The sequence below is a fragment of the Sphaerodactylus townsendi genome, linkage group LG11 (assembly GCF_021028975.2).
Source record: "Sphaerodactylus townsendi isolate TG3544 linkage group LG11, MPM_Stown_v2.3, whole genome shotgun sequence".
NCBI lineage: Eukaryota > Metazoa > Chordata > Lepidosauria > Squamata > Sphaerodactylidae > Sphaerodactylus > Sphaerodactylus townsendi.
In genome coordinates, this window is record NC_059435.1 from 60590740 (window position 1) to 60615798 (window position 25059).

The window sequence follows — 25059 nt, forward strand, 5'->3', positions numbered from 1 at the left end:
GGTAAGAAAGTAAATAAAAGGGAACAAAATCTATTCATTTTTTATTTCCAGATGGTGATTAGTAGTCGCTGATATATCTCTCTGAATTACTGTCATGCAGGTCTTGATTAGATGGAGATAGCACCATGATCGGTATAAAGACAGAGATACAGCACTTATCTCTCTTCTTTGTTCCCTTCTCCTATTGTGGATGAGCGACAAGGATATAAAGGCAGAATCATCAAGGTCTGACTGACGCCTGGAAAGTTAAAGCCCCAGGTAGAATTTAAAGTGCTGACTGAAAAATACTATTTCTGCATAGCTGGCAAGAGGTTAACACAGAGCTTTTCTGTTTTTTAAAAGTCGTATTTCATTTAGTTTCCAACCTGGTCACAATAATAGTATTCAAGGTGATAGGGCTTCTGAAGAGAGCCTGTAAACTGAGACAATCACACGAGTGGTAGACAGGTGAGTACATATCTGTATTCAAATATCTACAGTACCAGAAAATGTTTCACAAAACGGTAGAGATCCCTGAAGGGATGTAATATACAGAGCTGGGGAGGGGTGGGAGTTACATTCCCATGCACATTATACATCAGAATTTGAAATAATTATGCAACAGAAACTAAAAAAAAATATGCTTAGGAGCCAGCGTGGTGTAGTGGTTAAGAACAGGTGCACTCTAATCTGGAGAACCGGGTTTGATTCCCTGCTCTGCCACTTGAGCTGTGGAGGCTTATCTGGTGAACTAGATTAGCTTGTGCACTCCAACACATGCCAGCTGGGTGACCTTGGACTAGTCACAGTTCTTAGGAGCTCTCTCAGCCAAACCCACCTCACCGGATGTTTGTTGTGAGGGGGGAAGGGAGGGGAGTTTGTAAGCCCCTTTGAGTTTCCTTACAGGAGAGAAAGGGGGGATATAAATCCAACTGTTCTTCTTAAGAGCATAAGAAGAATCCTGCTTGATCAGACCAGTTGTCCATCTAGTCCAGCATTCTGTCTCCTACAGGTGCTAGCGTATTACTTGTGGGAAGACGGACATTAGAGAGTTCGTGTCCAGTAGCACATGCTAAATAGGGTCTAAGCCACTGTTTTCCTAACATATTTTCCCCCAAAAAATGTTTTTAAGGTGTATATTTTGGGAAATCTGAAGCGTATAGGTGGTAACTCTTGTGCTCAACAGTCAAGGTAGATAGTCAAGGTGGACTGTGCTCAACAGTCTATGATAGGGAAACAGTGAGAGGTTTTTTTGGGGGGGGTGAATAGTTCAACTAATGTTGCCTTTTATGTAAAATCTGATTACTTTCAATCAAAATACCAGAGCTGCTACTGTTACTTAACTAAAAAAAATAAAGCAAAAACCTGCGGCTCTTTAAATATGAACAGATGGGTTACTTCCTTTCTACACTGGGAGCCATCTTGAACACAGTACAAAATTATTTAAGGTAGTTAAACCGAAACAGACTATAATGGGAAATAGAATGTGCTCATATAACCAAATGGTTAGGAAATGAAATAGCATATGTCACTCACTACTGATAGGTGCAAAGTTAAATCAACTGGGTAGAAGAATCCTTGTTATTTCTGAGCACATTACTCCTGATTCTCTCTTATATAGTGGGATCCCTTTGGAGATCATCAGATCCTTCTCTCCACTCATACATGCCTTAATGCATAAGTAGCACTTCTGAAGAATGGGAGACCTGTTTTTCTCAGGCAGAGAGATATGAGAGGAAAGTATAGCTCTCCCATCCTCATGTTCTGCATCTGCATACTCACACGTGCAGATGCCAATATGGGGAGGGCAGGAACAAACTGGATTTTATTGAGCTACAACAATGCGAGGTGGAAAATTTTACAAAGCAGATTTTTTTCTGGAATATGCTATATTTTTCCATGGAAAATTTTCTGCTCCACATATGTAAATATTCATCTGTTTCCCCATAGCTGTCAAGGCTGTTGTGCTACAAATCAATCCTGTTAGATCAGCTAAATGTGGGGTATGGAACATGGATGAACCCCAGTATATTTGCCTTCTTTTGTGGTCTGTTATGTATTTTTATTATTGTTGTTTTATTTCCATTGTAGGCTGCCTGGAATCCCACAAGGTAAAAAAAAAGAGGCTAATAAATGTTTTAAGTAAACAATATGTAAATAAATTTGGCTAACATTAAATATATATTTAAATGCATAAATTATTTATTTAAATTCAATTGAAATTTTTCTGGTGCAGATTTTCCCAGAAAACCCACATTGTTGGAGCTATATAGAACTGCTCTAAGAAGTGCCATGTGCTCACATGGGAAAAGATGGTATGTGGTGTTGGAATCTAAAGTTACCTGCTTCAATAGATATTTTTGTAAATGAACCATTAACAAAAGAAGTCTACAAAAAGTAATGTCACTACATAAAAATAACTGTTACACACCGTAAATTTTGTGTATCACTTTTACTCTCTCTCACTCTCACTCTCTCTCTGTGTGTGTGTGTGTGTGTGTGTGTGTGTGTGTGTGTGTGAAGTGCTATCAAGTCACAGCTGACTTATGGCAATCCCCGTAGGGTTTTCAAGGCAAGAGATATTCAGAGATGGGTTGCTATTGCCTCCTCTGTGGTGGGTTGAGAGAGTTCTGAGAGAACGGAAAAAGATATTAATGAAAAGGAGACACACAAAGGATGAAGGTGAACAGAGAACTGAAATTCCCTTTTTTAAAATGACGTATATATATATAACATATATATAATATTTATATATATAAAAACAACAACTAAATTACCTAGTATCATTAATCAAAATTTCCAGAGGATGTAGATCTGTGCCAAGGGTGACACTTAATCCTGTTGCTGCTAAACAATGGGCCAGACTATGAAAGAATGGATCCCTCTATAATAAGCCATTTCAGTTTTGTCTTTTCTTTCTCTGATGTATCTGGGATTGCCTCTTTCAAACAAAGGGTTGTAGAACCTATGATATTTCAGGGTATACCTGTTTAGGACTGCACTGTTAGTTTCTTGGCAGTATGGAAAATCTTCTATTGTAACTTCATCCAGGATGCAAAATATCTAGGTTTTCAAGCAGTATGAAAAAGCATCTCCTGAGCTTAAAGATGTTTTAATTCAAGCCATAGGCACCATTCTCTAAAACCAATAGCACTTATCTTCAGAAACAGCAAACTTACTCTATGTACCAGCAAGATTACTATTGGGAAACTTATTCCATTTTCTATATGTTTATACACTTTCTGGTTAACTAGAAAGTATTATGTCCTTTAGATCTATCGATATCTCTCTCTCTCTCTCTCTCTCTCTCTCTCTCTTTCTTTCTTTATCATTTCACTTCCACGACACTCTTCATAGTCCACTCCCAAGGACTGCAGAGAAAGGGAGAGGGTAGAAAGTTCAGGTCCAGGAGCGCAACTCTGCCCATGTCCAATAAGATCCAAGTCACTGTCTGTTTTCTTGCAGATGGTTTACTTAAGAATGGCTCAAGGCAGCTTTGTATCACAATCCCAAGCCCTGCTACATAATTAAAGATGGGTGCTGGCTGTTTGAAGGCTAAACCCTGCTGCAGAAAAGAGGCTCTGAGATTATAACTCCCCAGCACAAGTTAAGCACTGGCTTGGATACTCTTTATCTTTTTGTTTGTTTGCTATCATGGTGACCCAGTAGAGTTTTCAAAGGGAGAGAAGTTCAGAGGTGGTTAGCTACTGCTTGCCTCCAGGTCATGGTCCTGGGGCTATCCAGGTCAGAGCCTCCTTCTCTAGATTAGTATTCTTTCCCTTTCTATGTCTTCTTTTCTGCAGTATATCTGCTTGATTCATTGAACTCATCTTTCTTTTCTGTAACTACAATCCAAGTCACAAAACAGAACCTTATCTTAGCAGGCTCTTCACCAACCTCACACTTCCAGTCATCCTCTGACAACTCACCATCTCTCTGCCATTGGCCCTTTCCCATTACCCCCATGCTTCTGCTCTGCATAAACTCATCAACCCCAAGACATCCCCTGTGTCTTAACTTTGCTATCACAATGCCTTCTGTCATCTTTCCCCCTTGCTGGGAAGATATCATCTCACATTTAATCTGGAGGATGCTTTCATCTTTTTAAATCCCTTTTCTGAAGGGACCCAACATTACTTTATCAGTGTCTGCAGTGCCCTAGGGCCGGGGTTCCCAATGGGGTGCTCATGGATGCAGTGGTGCCCACCCCCACTTTTTCTTGCACTTCTCAAGTGTTTTTAGGAAGTGGGTGGGACCAGGTTGGGCTTTTTCCGAGTGAGGCTTCTGATTGGCTGTGCAGATTTTTAAAAACATGGCTTTGGTAGCAGCTGCCAGCACAGCACAAGGACCACCACTGTGTTACTGAAGTTAAACTCTGGCCATCATTTTGTGTCTGGCTCCACCTCGTGTGGCAGCCATTTTGTGGAAGCCATTTTGTTGCTGTACCCACCATGCCATTTCAAACTGTGCCTGCAGGGTCAAAAAAAGTTAGGGACCCCTGTCCTAGAGATTCTCCCCACCCATTCCTCTGTACTCATATCTGAAAAACTCCTTCATTATTGATCTGCATTAGTGAAGATAACTGTAATGCTAACAGAGCAAGAGACCATGTCAATTATATTTTGCAGGATACCTAGTCATTGTCTGTAGAAATAAGCAAGAATCACCTGCAGAAAGTTTGTGTAAGCTAAGAGTTGGGCTCCTCCCCCCCCCTTGAGAATCTCTACCTTCTTAAGTCATCTGTGCACAACAAACATAAATATATTTGTTCACATGCCAGATTTCTTCCCCAGTGCTCAGAGCACCATCTTAATCTCACAACAACCCTCTGAGGTAAGATAGACAGTGACTGTCCCAATGTCCCCCCACTGAGAGGAGCTGAACTTAATTTTTTTCATGCCCCAGCCCAACACTCTTGCCAGGGATGATGAACTCATTCGTTATGAGGGCTTATGACATAAATGCGATTTGGTGGGTTCGAGGATGGCTGCCTCAGCTGGTGAGTCCACAGCAGATTTGCTAGCCTGCAGTGGGCTCACTAGGCTAGATTGGGAGCAATGGCGTGGTTGCTTCAGCTTGCTCACGGGACTAATAAGATCACTCCAGCGTGGTGTAGTGGTTAAGAGCAGGTGCACTCTAATCTGGAAAACCAGGTTTGATTCTCCGCTCTGCCATTTGAGCTGTGGAGGCTTATCTGGTGAACTAGATTAGCTCATGCACTCAACACACGCCAGCTGGGTGACCTTGGGCTAGTCACAGTTCTTTGGAGCTTTCTCACCCCCACCAACCTCACAGGGTGTTTGTTGTGAGCGAGGAAGGGAAAGGAGATTGTAAGCCTCTTTGAGTCTCCTTGCAGGAGAGAAAGGGGGGATATAAATCCAACTCTTCTTCTTCTCAACAGGCCATATGTTTCACAGCCCTGCTCTGACCCCTACACTACAGAACTAGAATCTTATAAGGCTAGAGCCATATAATGAAGTATATTTTTAGATTACACAGCTGGGTAAATTGTATAAGTAACATTTTATTTCTTGCACAGGTAAAGAGATTAGAAGATCTGAGGTTGGTAATATAGTCAGCTCCTGTGAGCAGAAATCCAGTCCAAAAGGAGATAAATGGAAGCTTGGTGGTATCCAGGTCAGTTCCACTTTGAAATTACAGAGCCCTGGAAATTACCTTGGACTATACCTTGAACTCATTTTGTGAACATGTGGAGGAGCATGATACCACTGGTTAATGTAACCCAGTACTGTTCCATCTCATTTCCAAATATTAGAGTGGTCCCAATACCTGGAGTCTTTAACCAGACACAGCAGGAATTGAACCTTAGACCTTAACTCATGGCAAAGCATCTACTCATCAGCTAAGTAGAGAGAAACAGCGTGGTGCAGTGGACAGTGTCAGAGCAGGACCCAAGAGCAGGACCCAAGTTCAAATCCCCACTCTGGCATGGATGCTCACAGGGTGACCTGGGCCAGCCACCTACTCTTAGCTGAACCTGCCTCACAGGATTGCTGAGAGGACAAAATGGAGAAAAGAAAAACCCAATGGGAGCTGTTCTGGGTCCCCTTTGGAGATAAAGGTAGGGTATAACTAATGTAAATAAATAAAGTACAAGCCCTCCCCATGCCTTGTTCAAAGCTTACTGGAGAAGAAGTGTAACAAATAAATAAAAGTGCGACCTTATTTCACACTCTGCCACTGTGAGCAAATAGATATGGATTATTTCCCTATGAGAACACAAAGGGGAGTCATAGACTGAGAGTGAGCATTTGTCGTTTCTTAAACATGGATGGCAGCTGATCTACCTGAGCTTGCCAGGGCAGATGCGTATTTCTTTTCCTTCATGGTGGGTGTGTGTACAGGGCTCCCATGTATCAAGGTGCCTGTAGCATTGTGTGGTGCAATCATATGCTGCACTGCCACATTTTATTGAGATGGAGGCTGCATGAGTTGCATTCCTAGAACTGCAAGAGAACATCCATGACTGGCCTCTTCAAACAATCATTGTTATTGTATGGGAGGGCCCAAAACTAGATAAAGCATTTTCTGCTTATAAGCTACCCTTAGGTTCAGCTAAGAAGTAGTCGTTACTTAAGGATTTCCCACCCCACTACAATAATATTTTTAATGCAGCCAAACCACCTCGATCTTTTAAGATGTGACCCCTCTTAAGCAAATTTACTTTGAAATCTCAGCTACATATTACAACAGCAAACTCCTTGTAAGAGATTCTCCTTCTAAAGCAAGAACAACAGATCAATGCCCTTGATGTATCTTTAAGATATTTCTGGTAAAATAATTAGAGATGATTTTCATAAATATGTAACTTAAATGTATGTGCCTTTAGATTGATATAGATAAATGGTTCATACAAAGGAGCTGTTGTCCTGGTCTCAGGAATTCCTAAAAAAACAGCAAAATAAGGCATTCCTTTACAATACTTTAATAGATTCCTTAACCTGTTGCTTTTTGTAAGACATTTTGATCATTTAAAGAGCATTCACTTATAAGATAATGGCTTTTATTTTATTATTTTAGCATGTGCCCAGCTGAGGCTTGACTACATCTTCCCAGCCATCTTTACATTACATTAATCACTTTTTTGTTTATATCTGCACAATGAAAATGTTTTCAGGAAACACTATAATTTGTACAGTTGATTTGAGAGTATATAAATATCAAGTATATTATAATAGCTGAAGAAACACTTTGCAAATTTGTAGCATGTGCCTTATATAATATTTGTCTTGCCAGGCTAATTTTCCTTGCTTGATACGAAATAAATCTGAATTGAAAGACAACTATACTACAAAAATATCCATAAATAATGCACAGTGTTTGATAGGAAAAGCTCCGTTCTAAATTCTTGTGCATTTACAAGTGTTTTATAGTTCTTTGGGCAAGGGGAGGATAATTTAATGCTTTTAAATACTTATAATAAATGTATAGCACAGTAAAATTATATTGGATTTGCATACAGTCTATGGAATAATTTGTAGCTACTGCAAAAATCTTTTGGGGGGAAGGAGTTAAGGCATCACTTAAGAACAGATCAGTTCTTCACATACCTTAGGGGTTTGGGTGTGCTTTTTTAAGCAAGAACAAATATCCAAACCCTGCCTCTTGTCTCAGAACAACAAAGGACTGACGACATATCTGTTACAGGGAACACTGTTAGTTCACATAAGAATATATGATACATGTAATTTTGAAAAAAGATTTATATAGTAACATTGTAACTTGTAGTTTGCTAGAAGAAAAGAGGAAATGATACAATAGATCAAATCTTGCCCCACCTTTCTCTGCCCCCCCTCCTTTCTTGGTGAAACGGACATAAATTGTTTAGGAGCACCACAGCGCCACCAACACAGATCAATACAAAACAAAAAAGATTTCCCACCGTGTGCAAAAAAAAAAGCTAGAAATATGCCAAAAATTACAAAATGTCTCCTAAATGCACCTTCTCAAGAAAAGAACCTGACACTTTAGGTGAGGTGTGCTTACTAAGATCCTTTATATAAAGAAGGTTTTAAGATGAGTGGCCAAAAAGAGAGCTGATTGGCGAATACAAAGGCCAATGTTTAGTAACAGACATAACTTAATATAAACCCTGTCAATCCCCTCCTTCATTACATGAAGGGCAGTTTCTTCTGTAGTTTACACCAAGCCAATCATCCAACCCCCAAATAATTGCAACCACAAACATCTAAAAATAAGTATTCCTGCTACCCATGAAACAATGTACTTGGTGGGTTTTTTAAAACATATATTTTATGTTCTGTTCTGCTCATATATATTATCAATGTTAGAGGCTCCACCTTGAAAATATCCGAGTTCTTCACCGGTTCTTAAAAGATCCAAGTACAATGTATGGTTCTAAGAGATTCACCCTTATTGAGAGAAAGAAAATTGTTTTCAAGTATATGCTCAAATATACACGTATATGCACATAACGGGCGACTGTTGGCTTCAATTAATTAAAAGAGCTCAAACCCAAGAGGAAAATACAAGCCTGCGTCTGTTTCCTAAACATAAGAAATATATTCGAGACTGGCAGATGATCGCGAAATTTTTTTTAAAAGGATTAGAAAACTTACCTCGAAAGGAAGCAGACAGCTGCCTCTTCCCAACGCCTGTAACAAAATAGGCTGTGTGTAGTTTCTCGCTTGCAAATAGCCACCTCCACGCAGCCAAAGAATCCCCCAACATCTTTTGAAAAATCTTTGCAAATGCAAAAACGGATGTCCCCTTCCATGGTCAGTGGCCAGTTGGCGAACGCACCTCGGGATCGGCGAGGGCGTTTGGGCAAACCGGAGAAATTGCCAAAGAAGATTAAAAGCAGAGGCAGCAGGAGCCAGAAGACTCTGGGGTTAACAACTTTGTAATGGCAAACAGGCGTGCTCTGATTGGTTAGGAGGGCAGTGTCCCTACACAGGCTGCACTATCCCCCGCTCTCCCCCTTCTGCAGCCTGGAAAAAATGCAGAAATGCAGTGTGCCATTTTATCCTGGCTTTTTCAAACACACCCCGCAGCCCGGCCACCAAAAAAGCCTCGGCTTCGTCTTTGGCGACGCTGCAAAAACGAGAGCTCTTTGCAAGCTTTCTTCCGTCCCCTTCAGTACAGAAACGTGTCCTTGGGAAAATGAGGGGGGGGGGGGGGGGGGACACGGACACAAATATAATTCCTTCGTTTCCAGACAGGCGATTTCCCCTCCCACCCCGAATATTTCTTGAAAAGATCTTGCACGCGTTAATTGACACCCCCTCTCCCCCGATCAAGGCGCCTGCAGGGCAGTTTTTTGAGTCGATGCAGCCAAATGAGTTGGGTTGAATGATATCATAGCACCTAAAAAGCCAGTTACGCCTAAAACAAAAATCCATGACTCTTTGAGAATGAAAGGAGCAGCAGGAAGGGGCTGATCCTGCCCCTCCTGCCCACCTACCGTCATAGACAGAACTAAGGACATTAATTGCAATAGAGGCATTCATTGCGGGAAGGCAGAGTTATTCCGCAAATACTGTTTTAAAAACCCCTCCTCATACTGGCTGACAGGATTGTACCATGCTGCCCACAAACAAAATGGCTGTGGCGCTGAGTTTTGGGGGATCCTCCCACCGCGGTGCTCCCCCGCGGCCTCCGGGAAGTGAGATAAAACCCAAAGAAATCAGTCCCTCCAAGTGCAACGCGCCCTCCAAAGTCTACATGACATCAGGGAGGCGAGAGACGGTGACAAACGCCGTTCCAGCGAAAGGGAGCTTTTAAATCATTATTGTTTAAAGAATGCGCATCAATCACTGGAAATTTACATGGCTGTGTAATCTGAACTTCCTGCTTTACATATGTATAAGGTCTTTCACCTATCTTGGCAGGCTTTCAAATTAAGTGGGCTGGGAAATTTGATGCCTGCGTGTCTTCCTTGAGAGCTGAGCTGAGGGACTCGGTTGCTATAACTGGGCTGGTAAAATGCAAACGAAACCCTGGCCAGGCCTAACAAAGAAAAACATAATAATAAGAGCCGGTAAAAACCAGTCCTCCATTTTTCCAGTTAGACTTTTGGACAAAACAGGAACTGAACCAGGCAGACAGTAAGAGGTTTTGCCTGAAGAGAAATCAAGTTTAATTGTTGCATGCAAGTGTTTTGTAGCATTCTGTGTTTAGTAGAGATGTAGCTTAAAATGATCATTTCCGAAACGTTAGAAACTTTAGTACAACTTAACTCCTTTCATTTCATTACACTGAGTGGAACTACGCTACCCCAAATTAAATTTGCTCACAATTTCTTAGAAGTATTAAATATTACATGTATTAAATATTATTTGCAGTTCTACAGTATCTATAATGCTCCAAATTGAGTACTCAAGACTGAATATCTTTCATTTTACTTCAGTGAAAGCTATATTGTTAGCAAGTTTCAAACTGTTCATGGAATCGTCCCCAATGGAAGACTACTCCTGATTTTTTGGATTTTAGTGTTGCAGTGCAAGTCACACACTGCTCCAAATGCCATATTTGTACTTCTGCTATCCTGCTGTGAAAGCCCTACATGTCTTCACAGAAATAAGTTTCACTGTGTTCAGTGATGCTTAATGTACATCAGTTAACCGAGCATAGGATTTAAGCCTTAGTCCCATTGGTAGCAAAAGCAAACTTCAACAGGAGTAACTTGCTGTAATACATTTCTGTATCTCCAGGTAAGTGTTTCTTAACATTCCATCTTAACAGCCTGATTTCAGTGTGCTGTATTAACTGAAATCTACTTCCACTTTTTGTGCTACTGCAGCCAGATCTTATCAGATCTCAGAACCTAACAGGGTCATCCGGGTTAGTGGCTTTTCTGCAAAAGTCATTAACAACGTGTCCTGTTGGCAAATGCTATATTATTTACGAGGACTTCTGCAGGTTTTTCCCCCATTTGGTTCTGAAAATGTTTCCAGTTACCTTTTTCTCCATTGTTTTCATGAACACAGTGGCCTTTTCCATATTCTGCATTCACCTCACATTTCAGGTGTTGTTGATCCAATTGTTTTCCATGAATTTTTTCATATGCCTTCCTTCCAAATGTTGTTTTAGTTGAATTTGGTCAGTTTCATCTTGTCCACATAAGGGCTGATTTGTGTGTGTGGGGATCATGTCAGTTATAAAGTGGGAAATGATTACCCTACTTTTTTTCTTTTTTTGCACACGCACTCTAGTGATGATGCATCCTATTATATTATTGCTGATGCATACGTTTAACCTAGCTCAGTCAGTCTTGATTGGTCACTGCAACTAATGTTCTCTTTTTGAAAAACAGCTCTATTCCTCTCCAAGAATCTCTAGCCATTTCCGCACTAATGCGGAAGCGGCCGGGTCGGCGTACTTGACGCCGACCTGGCAACCTTAGAGACCCGTCCACACAGAGCGGTCCTAAGAAAGAAGAGCCGAGACAGCCAGCACCGCGGAGGTGCGGTGCCCGGCGACCGGTATCGGGCCTCCGTCCCGGCGTCGCCCGAGGCCGAGGACACTGAACCCTGGCCCTGCGCACCTGCTCCAGCGGCCCAGGGCGAAGTGGCGTGATGTCCCCAGGCCTCCGGCGGTACGCGCTGGAGGCCGGGGACAAGGAGTGAAGTACAGGGGAAGCGAGGGAGGGGCGCCCGGGAAGCTGCTGCCCGTTATGCGCGGCGGCGGCTTCCAGCGGCGTTTTCCCCAACAGGGGAAGCTTCGGAGCGCACTGAAGGAAACGCTGGCGTGGAGGCGGTGGCGGCTGTGGCGCAGCTAAGCGCACAATGAAACGGCGGCCTGGGAACGGCATTTTGCCCGTCCCCAGAAACGCCCGCCGTTATGGCTTACGTGCTCGGAAAGGGCCTCTGATCTGCACATGTAGCTGAGAACCATTTTTATTATATGTTGGAAAATCTCTCCATTGCGAGTACATTCAGTGCATTCCCTTCAGCCCTTTTGGGAAAGTTTGCACTCAAAATGGCATAATCCTCCATTTTGCACCATAAAACTGACATGTGATCCACCATTATGCACATCTGTATGCCCTCCCAAAAACTCAGAGACCCAGTCTTTGAGAAAAGAAAAGGCTAGGATCTTCACAATTCTAGCCTTTTACTTCAGCAAAATTCGTGGCACTCAGTCATCCATTTGCATCAGCACTCCACTGATAGTCTAACTTCAGAAAAAAAGGGAGGGGAGATGGAGAGGGAAGGTGGACTGCTGCAAGGGCGGAAGGATCTATATGAAATTGACAAAGCTGATCTAATCCATGGGCAGCCCCATCCAAAAGGGAGGCAGCAGACTGCAGCGCTGATGCAGTGTCACCCCACCACTCCAATAGAGGCTTCTTGGCAGTGGGGTGAGGCTCACAAAGTGCCAAAATCTCTCCACTGCTGAGAAGCCTCAATGGGCCACAATGGACCTACACCACCCCAAAGGGTGGCTTAAGTCCAAACTGCGGCCTGCTAGAATAACACCAGCAAAGGTTGGGAAGGAGCCAACTAAGGTTGGGTCCTCCCCAGACCATGCCTTTGGCCCACCCCTGCTATGCTGGGCAGGGGCAGAAACCCTGGGATGCTGGTGTGGTGTCCAGCAATGCATTCAAGTGCTGGGGAGCAGCGTCACCCACACACTGGTGGGACATTACTCCCAAGAGCGGATTTGCCCCCCCTCCTTTGGATGGGACTGCCAGCTTCCCTGTATTTCTGCCTGAACATTAACTTTGGGAGCTCTAGGTGAAGTTGACAAAGCTGCTCCAATCCACCCTGAAAATGGAGGAGGGGGAGAAGAAAATGGCTGAAGGGGAAGTTGGGTGACTATATGGGGTGTGTGGATGTGGCCAGCGGTTGCGGGGGGGGGGGGGGCAGAGAAATAAATGATTAATCATTGGCTCATTCCGCACATGCAGAATAATGCACTTTCAAACTGCTTTCAGTGCTCTTTGAAGCTGTGCGGAATGGCAAAATCCACTTGCAAACAGTTGTGAAAGTGGTTTGAAAACGCATTATTTTGCGTGTGCGGAAGGGGCCATTATGATTGCATGCTTAAGGGAAGCTATCTCAGAAAAGGATCAGGCAAAACAACACTGATGAGCAACCTCCAAGGAACACCAGTGTCCTGATGCAGAGGCAGGCAATGGCAAACCACCATCAAATGTATCTTGCCTCCTTGAAAACCCTACAGGATCATTATGTCCACTGTGACTTGATGGCACATCCATTGTTAATCACATGATAAGTCATCCTTCTGCTCTGACATTTTGTCTGGATATAATATAAATTGGTGCTGCACTAACCATTTTGTGGTTGAACCCACAACAATCCTTTGTCAGCTTTACAGTGGTGCATGTTTGAAAAGAGATCCTTGGGGTAGAGGAGGGCTATGGTGTGGTTGAGCTGGGCTGTATAATACTGCCTACACAGTCCATTTTACATCTCAGGACCTCTTTTGTCTTTTCCTGCCTTTAGATGTCAGTTGAGTGGTCATGAATAAAGGGCTTTTTTGGTAGCTCACCAGCCCTGCTCTGGAATTTCCTTTCCTCTCCCTTTCACTAACGTTTTTTAGTGCATGGCTAAAACTTTTTTGTTGTTGATCTACCTTGCTTTGAGTTAATTTGATTGACTGTTTTCCTTTCTTGTTTATCATTATTATTGAGCACATGCAGCTGCCTTACTTTGAATCAGCAGGCCATTGGTCTATCGAGGTCAGAAGGGTCTGTTCAGGCTGGGAGTGGCTGTCCAGGTTCTCAGGCAGAAGTTTCCATGTCATCTATTACCTGATCCTTTTACTGGAGATTCTGGGTACTGACCCGTGGGACCCTATCCATACAAAGCAGGTTCTCTACCACTGAGTCAAGGACCCGTCCCAATTGATGGTTTTGTTTCATTCTTGAATTGGCTATGCTTTAAACTATTGATGGTAGTCTGACTACTTTAGCAGTTTTAGCCATTTTTTTTGCTTGTTGTTTTTGATTGATTTTACATCATTGCTAGTTGTTTATGGGTTGATATGGTTGTTTTTGTATCACTGCTTTTTCTTTGAATTATTCTTAATAATGTTTTATTGTATTGTACACGGCCTCATGCACATTTTGTAAATAGGCTTAATTAAATGATTCTTTAGTTAAATAAGTTGCTCTATATAATGTGTGGTTTTGTTCTTGAACATCTGACTTTCATAAACTTACAACTTCTATTAAGAGCTAAAATAATTAATTCTGGATATAATATAAATATTGCTAACCAAAGCAATTCTCTCTCAAGAATTGTGAACTCACTAATCTCAGAATATCCTAATAATGGATCTTTGCAGCCCCACCCCCAATTTCCAACTGGGTTCTGAAATAATGACAATTAGTAGTATGATAGTACTTACTTAACTATGACCCATACCTGACATCATTTTAGCCTAATAACCCTCAAACTGGCCTAATTTAATCTGGATGTCATAAATAAATCTATGTTTGTTTGGGATGGGCATAAATCCAGTTAAATCTCAGAATCACACATTTCCTCCATCCTTCTCATGTGCAACATGCTCAGATTGCAACTAACTCCAATAATTTTGCACTTTCACTAACTTAGGTTAATTTATTTCTCAGGAACCACAATTCTTAAACAGGATTACACTGTAGTGAAGAATCCCAGCTCTTAGGAAAGACACTGACCTCAGTTAGTGAAGGTGCCAAAATTCAGATGTCATGAGTAATTGGAATGACTTTACTACTGTCTGCATCCTGGCATACCATATTAGGTGAGGAGGAAATTTCTTTGTGATGTCTGAATGCAAGCTTCTTTTGTGTGTGTATGTGGAGGGGGGGGGAGGAGAATGGAAGCTAATGAAAGGTCTTATATTTAAAACTGAGGATGGATCACTTGAGAGGTCTTTTGTATTAATTTTACTTCATGAATGCCTTGTTGAAACATGCATTCACTCCAGACATCAGTAGCTTAGTAACCCCATGGCTAGTGCCATACACTATGTAATCTGCCTTCAATCTCAGTGAGAAAGATGGACTCTAAATAACATATTAATAACAATAATAACAGCAATAATGGAATCTTTAAAATACCCAGTTATAAGCCTCCCAGCTTTGTTTGGCATTATGCTAAATACCCTTAAGAGACAGAAAATCCTGTGTGGGAATGGCCCTGAAGGCCTACGTTTATTGAATTTTAAGATATGTATCAGTTTTATTGGTAAAGCATTTCTTTTTAGTCTGTAAATACTGCAATAGATTTTCGGACTCTAGAACACACAATGTAACTTTTTCAGATATAGGTGTTCAAGGCAAGTGTTTTTTTTTTTAAAGGAAGGATTCTTGTCGCTAGCAAGACTAAAAGCGATTTAAGACAAAAGGTAATAACACTGTATAGGAAATATGTTAAACGAAATGTTCAAAATGACTGGCATTGCTATAAGGGATTAGGTTGTACTTCTCCCAGAAAGCAGTAAATGGAAGCTTTCAGAGACACGAGACAAATTTCAGCAAAGAAATACAAAAGAAATAGATTGAACAGTACCCTTTCGACCTCTAATACAAGAGAGCCTTGTTTTTTTCATAACAATAGTGATTGAGATAAATTTAGAAGGTACACAACCTATAAAATGGCCAATTCAAGTGAAATCTCTGGATGCAATTCACAGTAACAGAATATGGATGCTGTAACTCTCCCAATCCCATAGCATGAGCTACTCAAGACTACATGATATTGATATCTGATCATCTTCCTGCTGCTGCAGAACTGTGCCACATGGCACTTCCTTTTCTGAAAAGGAAAATGACTCCTGGAACAGAGATCATCTTGTTTAGGGAAGAGATGCTAAGCAGTCAATATAGTGTGATGCCTTTTAATAATGTTGTCTTATTTCAAAATTTTACTAGACTATACAATATGTGTTCATTTTGCTACAGGTATACACTCTTTAAAAGTCTGTTACAATTTTCAGGAGTTGATACAGCTTCACTGTAGTGACTGTGGTATAGTTTCATTACAAGGTATGTTGGAGGCAAGGGAAGCTATGTTTAAACAGAAATGTTAATCCACAAAAACACTGTAACTACCCAGCAACACAGCAGCATCGCTGCAACAACCAATAGGAGCCGAGTGTTGGGAAGCCGGGAATCAGCTAAGAATTGACAGTGGAGTTTTGAAAGTTGGAGACTGTAATTGCTAGTTGAAGGAGGTGGCTTCACAGAAAAAAAGGATAAGGCACTGTACAATGATCAGATTTTTCATTATGTCTCCTTATACTGTCTGGATAACTGACAGTGCATTTGTAACAAAGTTATTAAAGTCTGCTAGGAAAAGATTTTCTTAGACTGTAAGTGTCTAAAAACTGAAATTCTGAATCTCCATGTCACCTGTTCCTAATTGCTTCAGTTTGTGCTATATTAAATACACTCATTTCAATTTTTAAAAGAAAACATTGGCACAGGATTAGAGGATGGCATATCCTACCAAAACTTTATTGCAGAACTCAATTCTTGCTGGAATTCTGGGTGTTTTGTATGTTTTGTCAAAGGCAGCATCTAAAAATGAATGATAATTCTCATATTTATTCAGGACTATATTCTAACGCAGAAGTGTACAATTTTCTCGACCACTGAACCTCAACTGACCATACTAACATCTTTATCTGAGACAGAGTATAACATCTTTTTCTGAGACAGACTATAGTGCCTCTCTATTGGCTTAGTACATTTTGGTGAGCTGTTGCTGCCACAACCCAAGACCCAGAGTTGCTAAGACCTTTTTACACAAAAGGGAGGGGGAACCAAAGAGGAGGTTTTCATTGTCATGGCTTTTGTACAGTCCCACACTGGGGAAATTACCAAAGCTTTCTAGTAGACTCACGTCTCATGGGACAAAGCTGAACTTGTTGCAGCTGACCAAAATTGTTGGAGTGCGCCTGTTGCCCAATGTGCTCAGTTGCACAGGCGGAACTAAGTCTAAGTTCTAGTTTACTAGGATCACCCTTCCACCCGCTCGTGCTTTCCTGCCAAAACTATCATATGACTAAGAGAAGGGGCACTCTTCAGTCAATTCTCTCCATACTGTCCCTTAGGACCCCAAGAAACTAAGGTTCCAGAGAGTTCAAAAGGAGGCAGGAAGGAGGGATGTGTACATACATAGAACACCACTTGTGTAGGAGCAGCAGTGGCGTAGTGGCTAAAAGCAGGTGCATTCTAACCTGGAGGAACCGGGGCTGATTCGCTGCTCTGCCGCTTGAGCTGTGGAGGCTTATCTGGGGAATTCAGATTAGCCTGTGCACTCCCACACATGCCAGATGGGTGACCTTGGGCTAGTCACAGCTTTTTGGAGCTCTCTCACAGGGTGTGAGGGGGGAAAGGCAAGGAGATTGTAAGCCCCTTTGAATCTCCTACAGGAGAGAAAGGGGGAATATAAACCCAAACTCTTCTTCTTTTCTTGATGAACAGGTTATGGAAAGTGCAACACTGTTTTCCTTCTCTGTGTGTATGACTGCAAAGAACAGCATGCACTGTAGACATAAATCCACTGTGTTTTCTTACTGGGGAGCGGAGATCAGATGTTCAGGTATTGTAAGTTACAAGTAAGGTTAGCAATCTTTCTCAGATTCATTTCTTTTATTAGTTTGAACCATAGTTTTGTAGCCTGTATTCTCTCTAGAATTACTCCAGTAGAATAAAGCCTGTATTTGTTTAACAGAAATGCAATTGCCTTGATTCTTACCTATACACCTTGTTGTGGTTAGCGACACCATAGTAGCCCTGTTTTGATGTTCCTCATCCTATCGAACTGGTGAGTGGGCAGAGATGAGAAGGTAGTGGAGATTCTAAAGGGAAACATGGTTTAAGAAGGTGTTGGGAAGCAGTGAGGGATCTCTACTGGGAAGAATGACTTTCCTTCAAACAAAACTACTTACAAGCAGGGATGGGCCTCACTAGTTTGCTCATGGGCTTTTTGCCAGAGCCAGGAGCATGGGTGGGATGGGGTGGGACATCTGTCAGTCACTGGGGCAGAAGCTTTAGTGTCCAGTGAAATGATAGATTTTGCTCCAGGGAACAGTAAAACTGGAGGAGTTGAATCTTATTTTTACATGGCCTGCTGAGCCTTGCCCCTAATTATGCCTCCCCTAACAGCTAAACCTCACTGATTTCAACGGGATTTAGAGCTTTCCTGTGTTTAACAGGGGAAAAAAACCCACCCTCTGTGATTCCCCCACGGGTTTATTGGCTTCTATGGAAGGCCCTTCTCCCTCCCAGATAAAAGGGCAAAGGGGCCACCGACAGCAACTCCCACTCTCCCACTCGTTTGGTCGCGCCAGCATTAGGAGCCCTGTTCGAAAGATGATTGACAGTTAACGGAACGGAACCCGCGCGCGCCCACTCGGCTCAGGCTGCCGCCCGCTGCTCGTTCCTCCTCAAAAGGCGCGGCAGCGAGACGTCAACAACGCGGGCTGGAGGAAGATGAGGCGCCCCGGTCCTTTACCAATCGAAAAACATCCTTGAGCGAGTCGAGGCGGGCACATGCAGAAAGCGGCAGCAGCAACCAAAGCGTAGGTGGATCTCTCGAAGCGAAGAGAGGCGAGCGGGGCTCAACACACAACGGTTACCTCTGTGATAAAGTGGCGTCCTGATTGGGGGAGGGCCGTCACGTGGTCTCTGAACACGCCTTTTTAGGAAAGGAGGGCGTCAGTTTTTTCAAACGCGTGAGAAATCCGAAGAGGGAGATTTAGGGGGAGGCTGGGTGGAATATATATATATATCCCACCCCGCCTCCCCCTAAATATATATATATCCCACCGCACCTCACCCTAAATCTCCCTATATATTAGTTCATGAGAGGGAGTTCTACCCCAGGCAAGAAACACTGTTTACTCACAAACTCCAGCGCCGCATTTTCATTTAGATTCTCCCATTGAGGTTCTTGGAGGAAGGGTAGCTTTTAAATCAGCTGCGGAGCGTCCTGGCACAGTCACCAAATGAAACTGACTCGACCCTTTTAGTGCATCTCAAGCCCTTGTCAGTTTCACGGTATCTGGAAGTTCCTTGGGTATCTATCCTTACCACCAGTAAATTGAGCCTTTCTCTTGGCTGGCACACATTCCCATGTGGGCTTCAACATTAAATGCTTCCATCTTTTGAAGTGTGGTCAGTGTTTGCCCTGTGGCCCCGCTAGACAAGCTCAGATTGGGTTTTCTTGCAAAGAAGGAAAAGAAAGGTGTAATTGAAGGTTATCCATCGTTGAGCAGGGAACTGTTAAATTTAGGATCAACACTGGGCTGGGGAAATGATATTCAGATAATTGGGAACTGAATGTTCTCGATACAAAATACCCTATTGACGATATTGTTTTGTTTTTAGGAGGGTACAGAACTTCCTTGTGCAGTTAGGGTTTTTAATAGTCAGATGGGGCAAACTGTACTGGTTGGGTAAAGCTTACGTGAGCAAGCCTGGTTGAGGTATCTAATGGAGGATGAAATGAATTATGTCACTACAAATGCAACCCAAGGTTAGTTTCAAGGTGACCTTTGAATCAGGTAGGATGGTTTAGAAAAGAAGCAGCAGCTTGGCAGTACCAACAACCAGTGATTTTCCTTTTCAAATATAAAGATGTTTATTTGGTTAGAACAGAACCCTAGGAAATGTAGTTTGATGAAGCCATTTGGGATGATTAAGAAAAGAAGGGTCCAGCTCAGTTCTCATCAGGTCCTCGATTTGAAAACTGTTGCACCTTGTACAACTGTTGCTGAGGACCAGTTTACATGATATACCTGGCACATGTTCAGACACAGATGAATGACTAGAATTGCTGTCAGATGTACATTGGGGGAACTTTCCTTAAATTGTACTTGCGTGCTATGCACTGCAAGGGCAGGAGCTCTGTTTTTACCAGTGGAAATGGGTGTGTGAGAGTGATTTTACTCCTTTTTTTCTGACTCCACATATCATTCAAAGCAAACGAGTGCTGCTTAAGGTGAGCCCGCTGATGTATGTGAGTCAAGTCACACACCCATGATCTGGCACATGTTGGCTATATGATGTATTTTGGCCTTCACTTCCCCTTTGGAGTTTGCTGACCTTTAAAAAAACCTGGATTTTGTTTTCTGATCTATACCCTTATTGTCACTTAATGGAAGAGGATATCCTTGATTGATGGATAGATTTGATAGATTGATTTCCTCCCATTAGGGTTGGAGGCAGAGAAAACTTCCAGCTTCCAGTTATGGGAAATTCTATTTTCCAGTTCATTTCCTGTCTCATCTAGGAGAGGGGATCGTAGGGAGCTATAAATCTAGTGTTCCAGACCTAGATTAAACTTTTTTTTGCTTCCAAGATTCTATTTATATCCTTCTCTTCCTTCTCGCTTCGCCCACTATGTCTTTTTGTGTGTACAGTTACAACTGCATTTATAAAATTAAAACCTGTCACAGTCAACTTATCTGCCTTAGCTGAAATTATATGGGAGCAGGAATCAAGCAGGAAGGCTTCAGTTGGAGATAGTTGCTGTTCAGAAAGGCTTCAGATGGAAAAGATGCAAATAATTCTTCACCACCTGACACATAAATGACTATGAAAAGTAATATTATGGAATTTCTGTAGACTCCTGGCTGGGGAGAAGTACCATAATTGCTTCTGAATCAAAGCAGAAAAGAGGGAGGTCAGTTTGCTACAATTTTATAGTTAAAACAGGTCTGATTCTAGTGAGCCCTGGAGGTGGATATCAGCTTTGTGAAAAGGGAGGTAGATATTCCTAGCTGCGACAATAAGAGGACAAAATTTGTCTCAGATGAGAACCTTTCATCCATCCACATCAATAAATATGCCATCAACCACTGTCCTCCAAGGAGGTAAAAACTAGGTTCAGCAATTTGTTCAGGCAGAGCTAGGTAACTGGATCTAGCAACTACAGTGTTGGCCAGTAATGAGCACAAACTACATATAGGTTTTATTCTTCATCCCCCAATTGTAACAATCCTCAGAAAAGCCGCTGAAAGACAGATCACCAAAGTCTTTCGAATCCTTTAGACATTATTAATCAGTGGCATCCCAGAACACCCGGGGCACAGTCAGAACAGCTTGGTAAACTAAAAGCTGTAACATTTGGCAGAGGCTATAAAATTCCTGTTAGAAGAAGAGGATTTAGAGATTTCTTCACAATTTGAGCACTCAGGATAGCCTTCAGGTAGAGAGGAAGGGGAATTGTCAGACTAGGGGAGGGCCGAGCCACCTCAATCATCTTTTTGGACAGAAACAATGTCTTAACCTGCTAGTTAAAGTGTGCAGGAACTTTCAGAGGAGACTGATATGTCCCACCTTGGGATAAACAATATGGGAGTGCTGATGAAAGATATTTCTTGGATGGAAATCAATCAATCAATCAATCAATCAATCAATCAATCTATCTATCTATCTATCTATCTATCTATCTATCTATCTATCTATCTATCTATCTATCTATCTATCTATCTATCTATCTATCTATCTATCTATCTATCTATCTATCTATCTATCTATCTATCTATCTATCTATCTATCTATCTATCTATCTATCTATCTATCATTAGACTTATGGTAGAAAAAGGGGTCTGCTTTCCAGAATGCTTTCGAGAGGAGATGAAAAGATGAGTAGCCCTTTCCATTACTTCACAAAGTCAGCATTAACTATGCTAAAAAATTCTTTCCAGCACATTGGATCCTGCTGGTTGATGCACCATTTGCCACCTTAGTATCTTGATCCTTCCCTAGGATGAAAAGAGACCTAAGAATGAACTTTTTAAGGGAGATCACCTGAGGCCTCATCTCTAGGTATCTGAACCTGCTACATCCAACATTGCATAAGCTTTACTCAGGTGAACATGTAAAGAGTTAAATAATACGTCTGCATTGAATAAAAGGCAGTGAGATTGAATCTGAATGGGAGGGGCATCACCCTTTATTCATTATGTTCTGTCTGAACCTGGCATCACTGGTTGGTTACATGTAATGTAGGGCTATGCTGTAATTTATGGGTAAAAGTTGGTCAGTTTGGCTATATCTTCTTTTCCATGAGACAAACTGGCTGTGAACAATTTGAACAAAGTACTTGTAGAAGAAGGCAGGAAAACAGTTATGGTCTTAGCTATCTGAAAGGAGGACAGATGTACTAAGGACGACTTGTTTCTGTCCTTTGAACCCAGAGTATCACCTCTATTTTGTCTGAACTGCAGGAGATTTTCATGGCCTAAAATATGCCAAAGCCAGTCCGAGCACAACCCAAAACTTCTCTTATAGAGGCAGAGCCCATCAGCATCGTAACTGACAGCAGAATATCACCAGTATATGTGGTGGTGGGCAGCAATCCAGCTCTTTCAGCGCACCTGGCTCCTAATCTTCAACAAAAATTGTTTGAGGGAAACCATTGCTAGGGGATATTCTTCCTGAAAGGATCATAGCCTCACCCACTCCAACTTATCCAGACAAACATAACCAGATGGGGGAAGCTATAAGGTGTCTTAGTTATTGGGAGTGATTCAACATATTCTATAACAAGATAGCACATGACACATATTCAATATTTTTCACAGTCCCCCCAAAATATGGATCTCAATTGGATCTCAGATATGTGAAAAAAATTAATCAGAATGCTCTTTTAACCTCAGAGTAGAAGAACATGCATGGTAAGCAAGGACGTAGGTAAGGGGAGGTTCTCGGGTTCAACCCCGCCATTGCATGTCCGAAGCTCCCCCCCCCCCCCCCCCGTTTGTGGGTTTTAAAAACATTTTTGGTGTTTTTTGGTTTTTGGGCTACTACGACGCATTGTTTAGAACTAAGCTTGGCACCAAACTTTCAGGGATTGTTTGGGAGACTCTCCTGATGATACCACCCCAGTTTGGCGAGGTTTGGTTCAGGGGGTCCAAAGTTATGGACTCACAAAGGGGGTGCCCCCATCCTCCATTGTTTCCAATGGGAGCTAATAGAAGATGGGGGCTACACTTTTGAGGGTCCATAACTTTGGGGAACCAAACATCACCAAACCTGGGAGGTATCATCAGGAGAGTCTTACTGATACCACCCAGGTTTTGTGAAGTTTGGTCCAGGGGGTCCAAAGCTATGGACTCCCAAAGGGGTGCCCCCATCCACCATTGTTTCCAATGGGAGCTAATAGGAGATGGGGACTACACACCTTTGAGGGTCCACAACTTTGGACCCTCTGACCCAAACTTCACAAAACCTGGGTGGTATCATTAGGAGAGTCTCCTAAAGATGCCCTGAGAGTTTGGTGCTGCTGGCTTAAAAATTGCACCCCTGACAGCAGGCACCTCCCCCCCCGAAATTTCCCCAGATTCTACTTTTAAATCCACCCCCTTTGGCATGGATTTAAAGGGAGAATCTGAGGTCCCCCGTTTAGAAGAAGAAGAAGAGTTTGGATTCATATCCCCCCATTCTCTCCTGTAGGAGACTCAAAGAGGCTTACAATCTCCTTGCCCTTGCTCCCTCACAACAAACACCCTGTGAGGTGGGTGGGGCTGAGAGAGCTCCAAATAGCTGTGACTACCCCAAGGTCACCCAGCTGCTGTGTGTGGGAGTGCACAGACTAAACTGAATTCCCCAGATAAGCCTCCACAGCTCAAGCGGCAGGGCGGGGAATCAAACCCAGTTCCTCCAGATTAGAATGCACCTGCTCTTGACCACTACGCCACATTGAAAGTGATTCTGTTTCAGGGTGGGGGAGAATCCACCCCAAAACAGCATCACTTTTAATGTTGTTTTAACTGGGGACTCCAGATTCTCCCTTTAAAGTGGATTTAAAAGGAGAATTTGGGCTCTCTAGTTTAAACACAATTGAAAGTGATGCTGTTTGGGGGTGGATTCCAGCATCACAGTGGCTGCCCATGGGGGGAGGGGCGCAAAACTCAGATTTTACACCGGGCTCCATTTTCCCTTTAAGCCTCTGCCCAGAGGGGAGGGCAGAAGGAACTGCCGGCTGGGAACCCAGCTGGTGGGAGGGGAGTCTGCCATCCCGGTCTTGGAGAGCTGCTTTTATAAATGCTAGGCCAGGGGTGGGGTTTGGGGAGGCGTGGCTATGCCCTAGGGGCGGGTGGGATATGGCCCCGCCCACAAACACCCCCCCATAAAAAATCTATCGTCCCTGATGGTAAGTCCAATACACCATTCTGTTCACTATCTTAGTTGGCCTGAGTATGTGGGGGTGTGGGATTGATTACAGTTTTCCAGAAACAAAATACCTCGCAGTTTCAGTGAACGAAAAATGTGATGTTCCAGGAAAAGAAGTGAAACCCTGTTGAAAGATATGTAGGTTCTTCACAAAATAAATGGATAAAACTGCCCATTTATTTGCAATAAATTGATAATCTGGAAAGGGTCTTAAAAGGATATTGCTGGAGTCAAACTGTAAGTAAAGACAAAATTTTACCTAGCTAAATATGGTTTCTGGGTGACAAAGATTAAACAGGTATGAACTGTGTGTTGCTCAGAAAGAAACTTTTTCCACAGTGAAGAAAATAGTAATTTAAACAATTGTGTTGTTTTCATGTGATAATTTAATGTTTTAAGTTTTTTATATGTTGATTAATAAAGCTTTTGTAATCTGTTTTTGAAAATAATAGAACCACCATCATGAAGGCAATGAAACAAACAAAACAAACTATTCTGCAAAACCCATTGGACAAACTTCCTCCAAATTTGAAGAAGAAAGGAAGAAAGTCTGTAGCCGAGCCAATGGTTTTAATGACTGCAGCTACACCAGCAAGTATTGCTCAATATTGCATAGAAATTCCATCAGGAACTAAAAATAGTGCTCTTGATGAAATGGATATGCTTAAGAATATCACTGTGCATCTAAATCAGGTAGGATATTCATTTTGTTTTCCCATCTTTATTTAATGTTGATGTATTAGTTCAGTGGCAGATATTTATTATTTAAGTTTATTCGTATATTAAACAGGTGATTAGATATGGTTTACCCTATAATGACCTATCTATAATGCGTCTGCTCTTCGCTTATTTGCTTTGCATATTTGGGGGCCAGAATTGCACAAGTTTATCCATTGTGGCTTTGTGGGATAGATATGTGTCCTTTGGATCAGGGGCGTAATGCCCATTGGGCA

General features: G+C 42.3%; 2 protein-coding genes and 2 long non-coding RNA genes across 8 annotated transcripts in view; 2 read left to right on the forward strand and 2 right to left on the reverse strand.

Annotated features, from left to right (window-relative positions):
• Positions 1-8848, reverse strand: part of EPC1 (enhancer of polycomb homolog 1) — a 58633-nt gene extending 49785 nt beyond the window's left edge. The window contains exon 1 of the mRNA XM_048510656.1: positions 8580-8848. The gene's annotated coding sequence lies outside the window, so the exon portion shown is untranslated. The remainder of the gene's footprint in view (positions 1-8579) is intronic.
• Positions 61-2416, forward strand: LOC125440725. Its single transcript, XR_007245737.1, has 3 exons — positions 61-447; positions 2071-2090; positions 2216-2416. It is a non-coding gene; the product is annotated as an uncharacterized LOC125440725 (long non-coding RNA).
• A 7555-nt stretch (positions 8849-16403) lies between the features above and the next one.
• LOC125440490 lies at positions 16404-18566 on the reverse strand. The gene is made up of 3 exons (XR_007245716.1): positions 18438-18566; positions 17679-17781; positions 16404-16495 (listed from the first exon to the last, which is right to left on the reverse strand). It is a non-coding gene; the product is annotated as an uncharacterized LOC125440490 (long non-coding RNA).
• LOC125440487 (putative leucine-rich repeat-containing protein DDB_G0290503) overlaps positions 18299-25059 on the forward strand; it is a 119517-nt gene continuing 112756 nt past the window's right edge. For 3 of the 5 annotated variants that reach the window (XM_048510318.1, XM_048510321.1, XM_048510320.1), the window contains exons 1-2: positions 18299-18504; positions 24559-24799. In XM_048510318.1, coding sequence (XP_048366275.1) covers positions 18476-18504; positions 24559-24799 — 270 coding nt within the window. In that variant the 5' untranslated portion in view covers positions 18299-18475. Of the gene's footprint in view, positions 18509-24558; positions 24800-25059 lie in introns of all 5 variants that reach the window. The other 2 variants (XM_048510319.1, XM_048510323.1) reach the window with 2 other exon arrangements.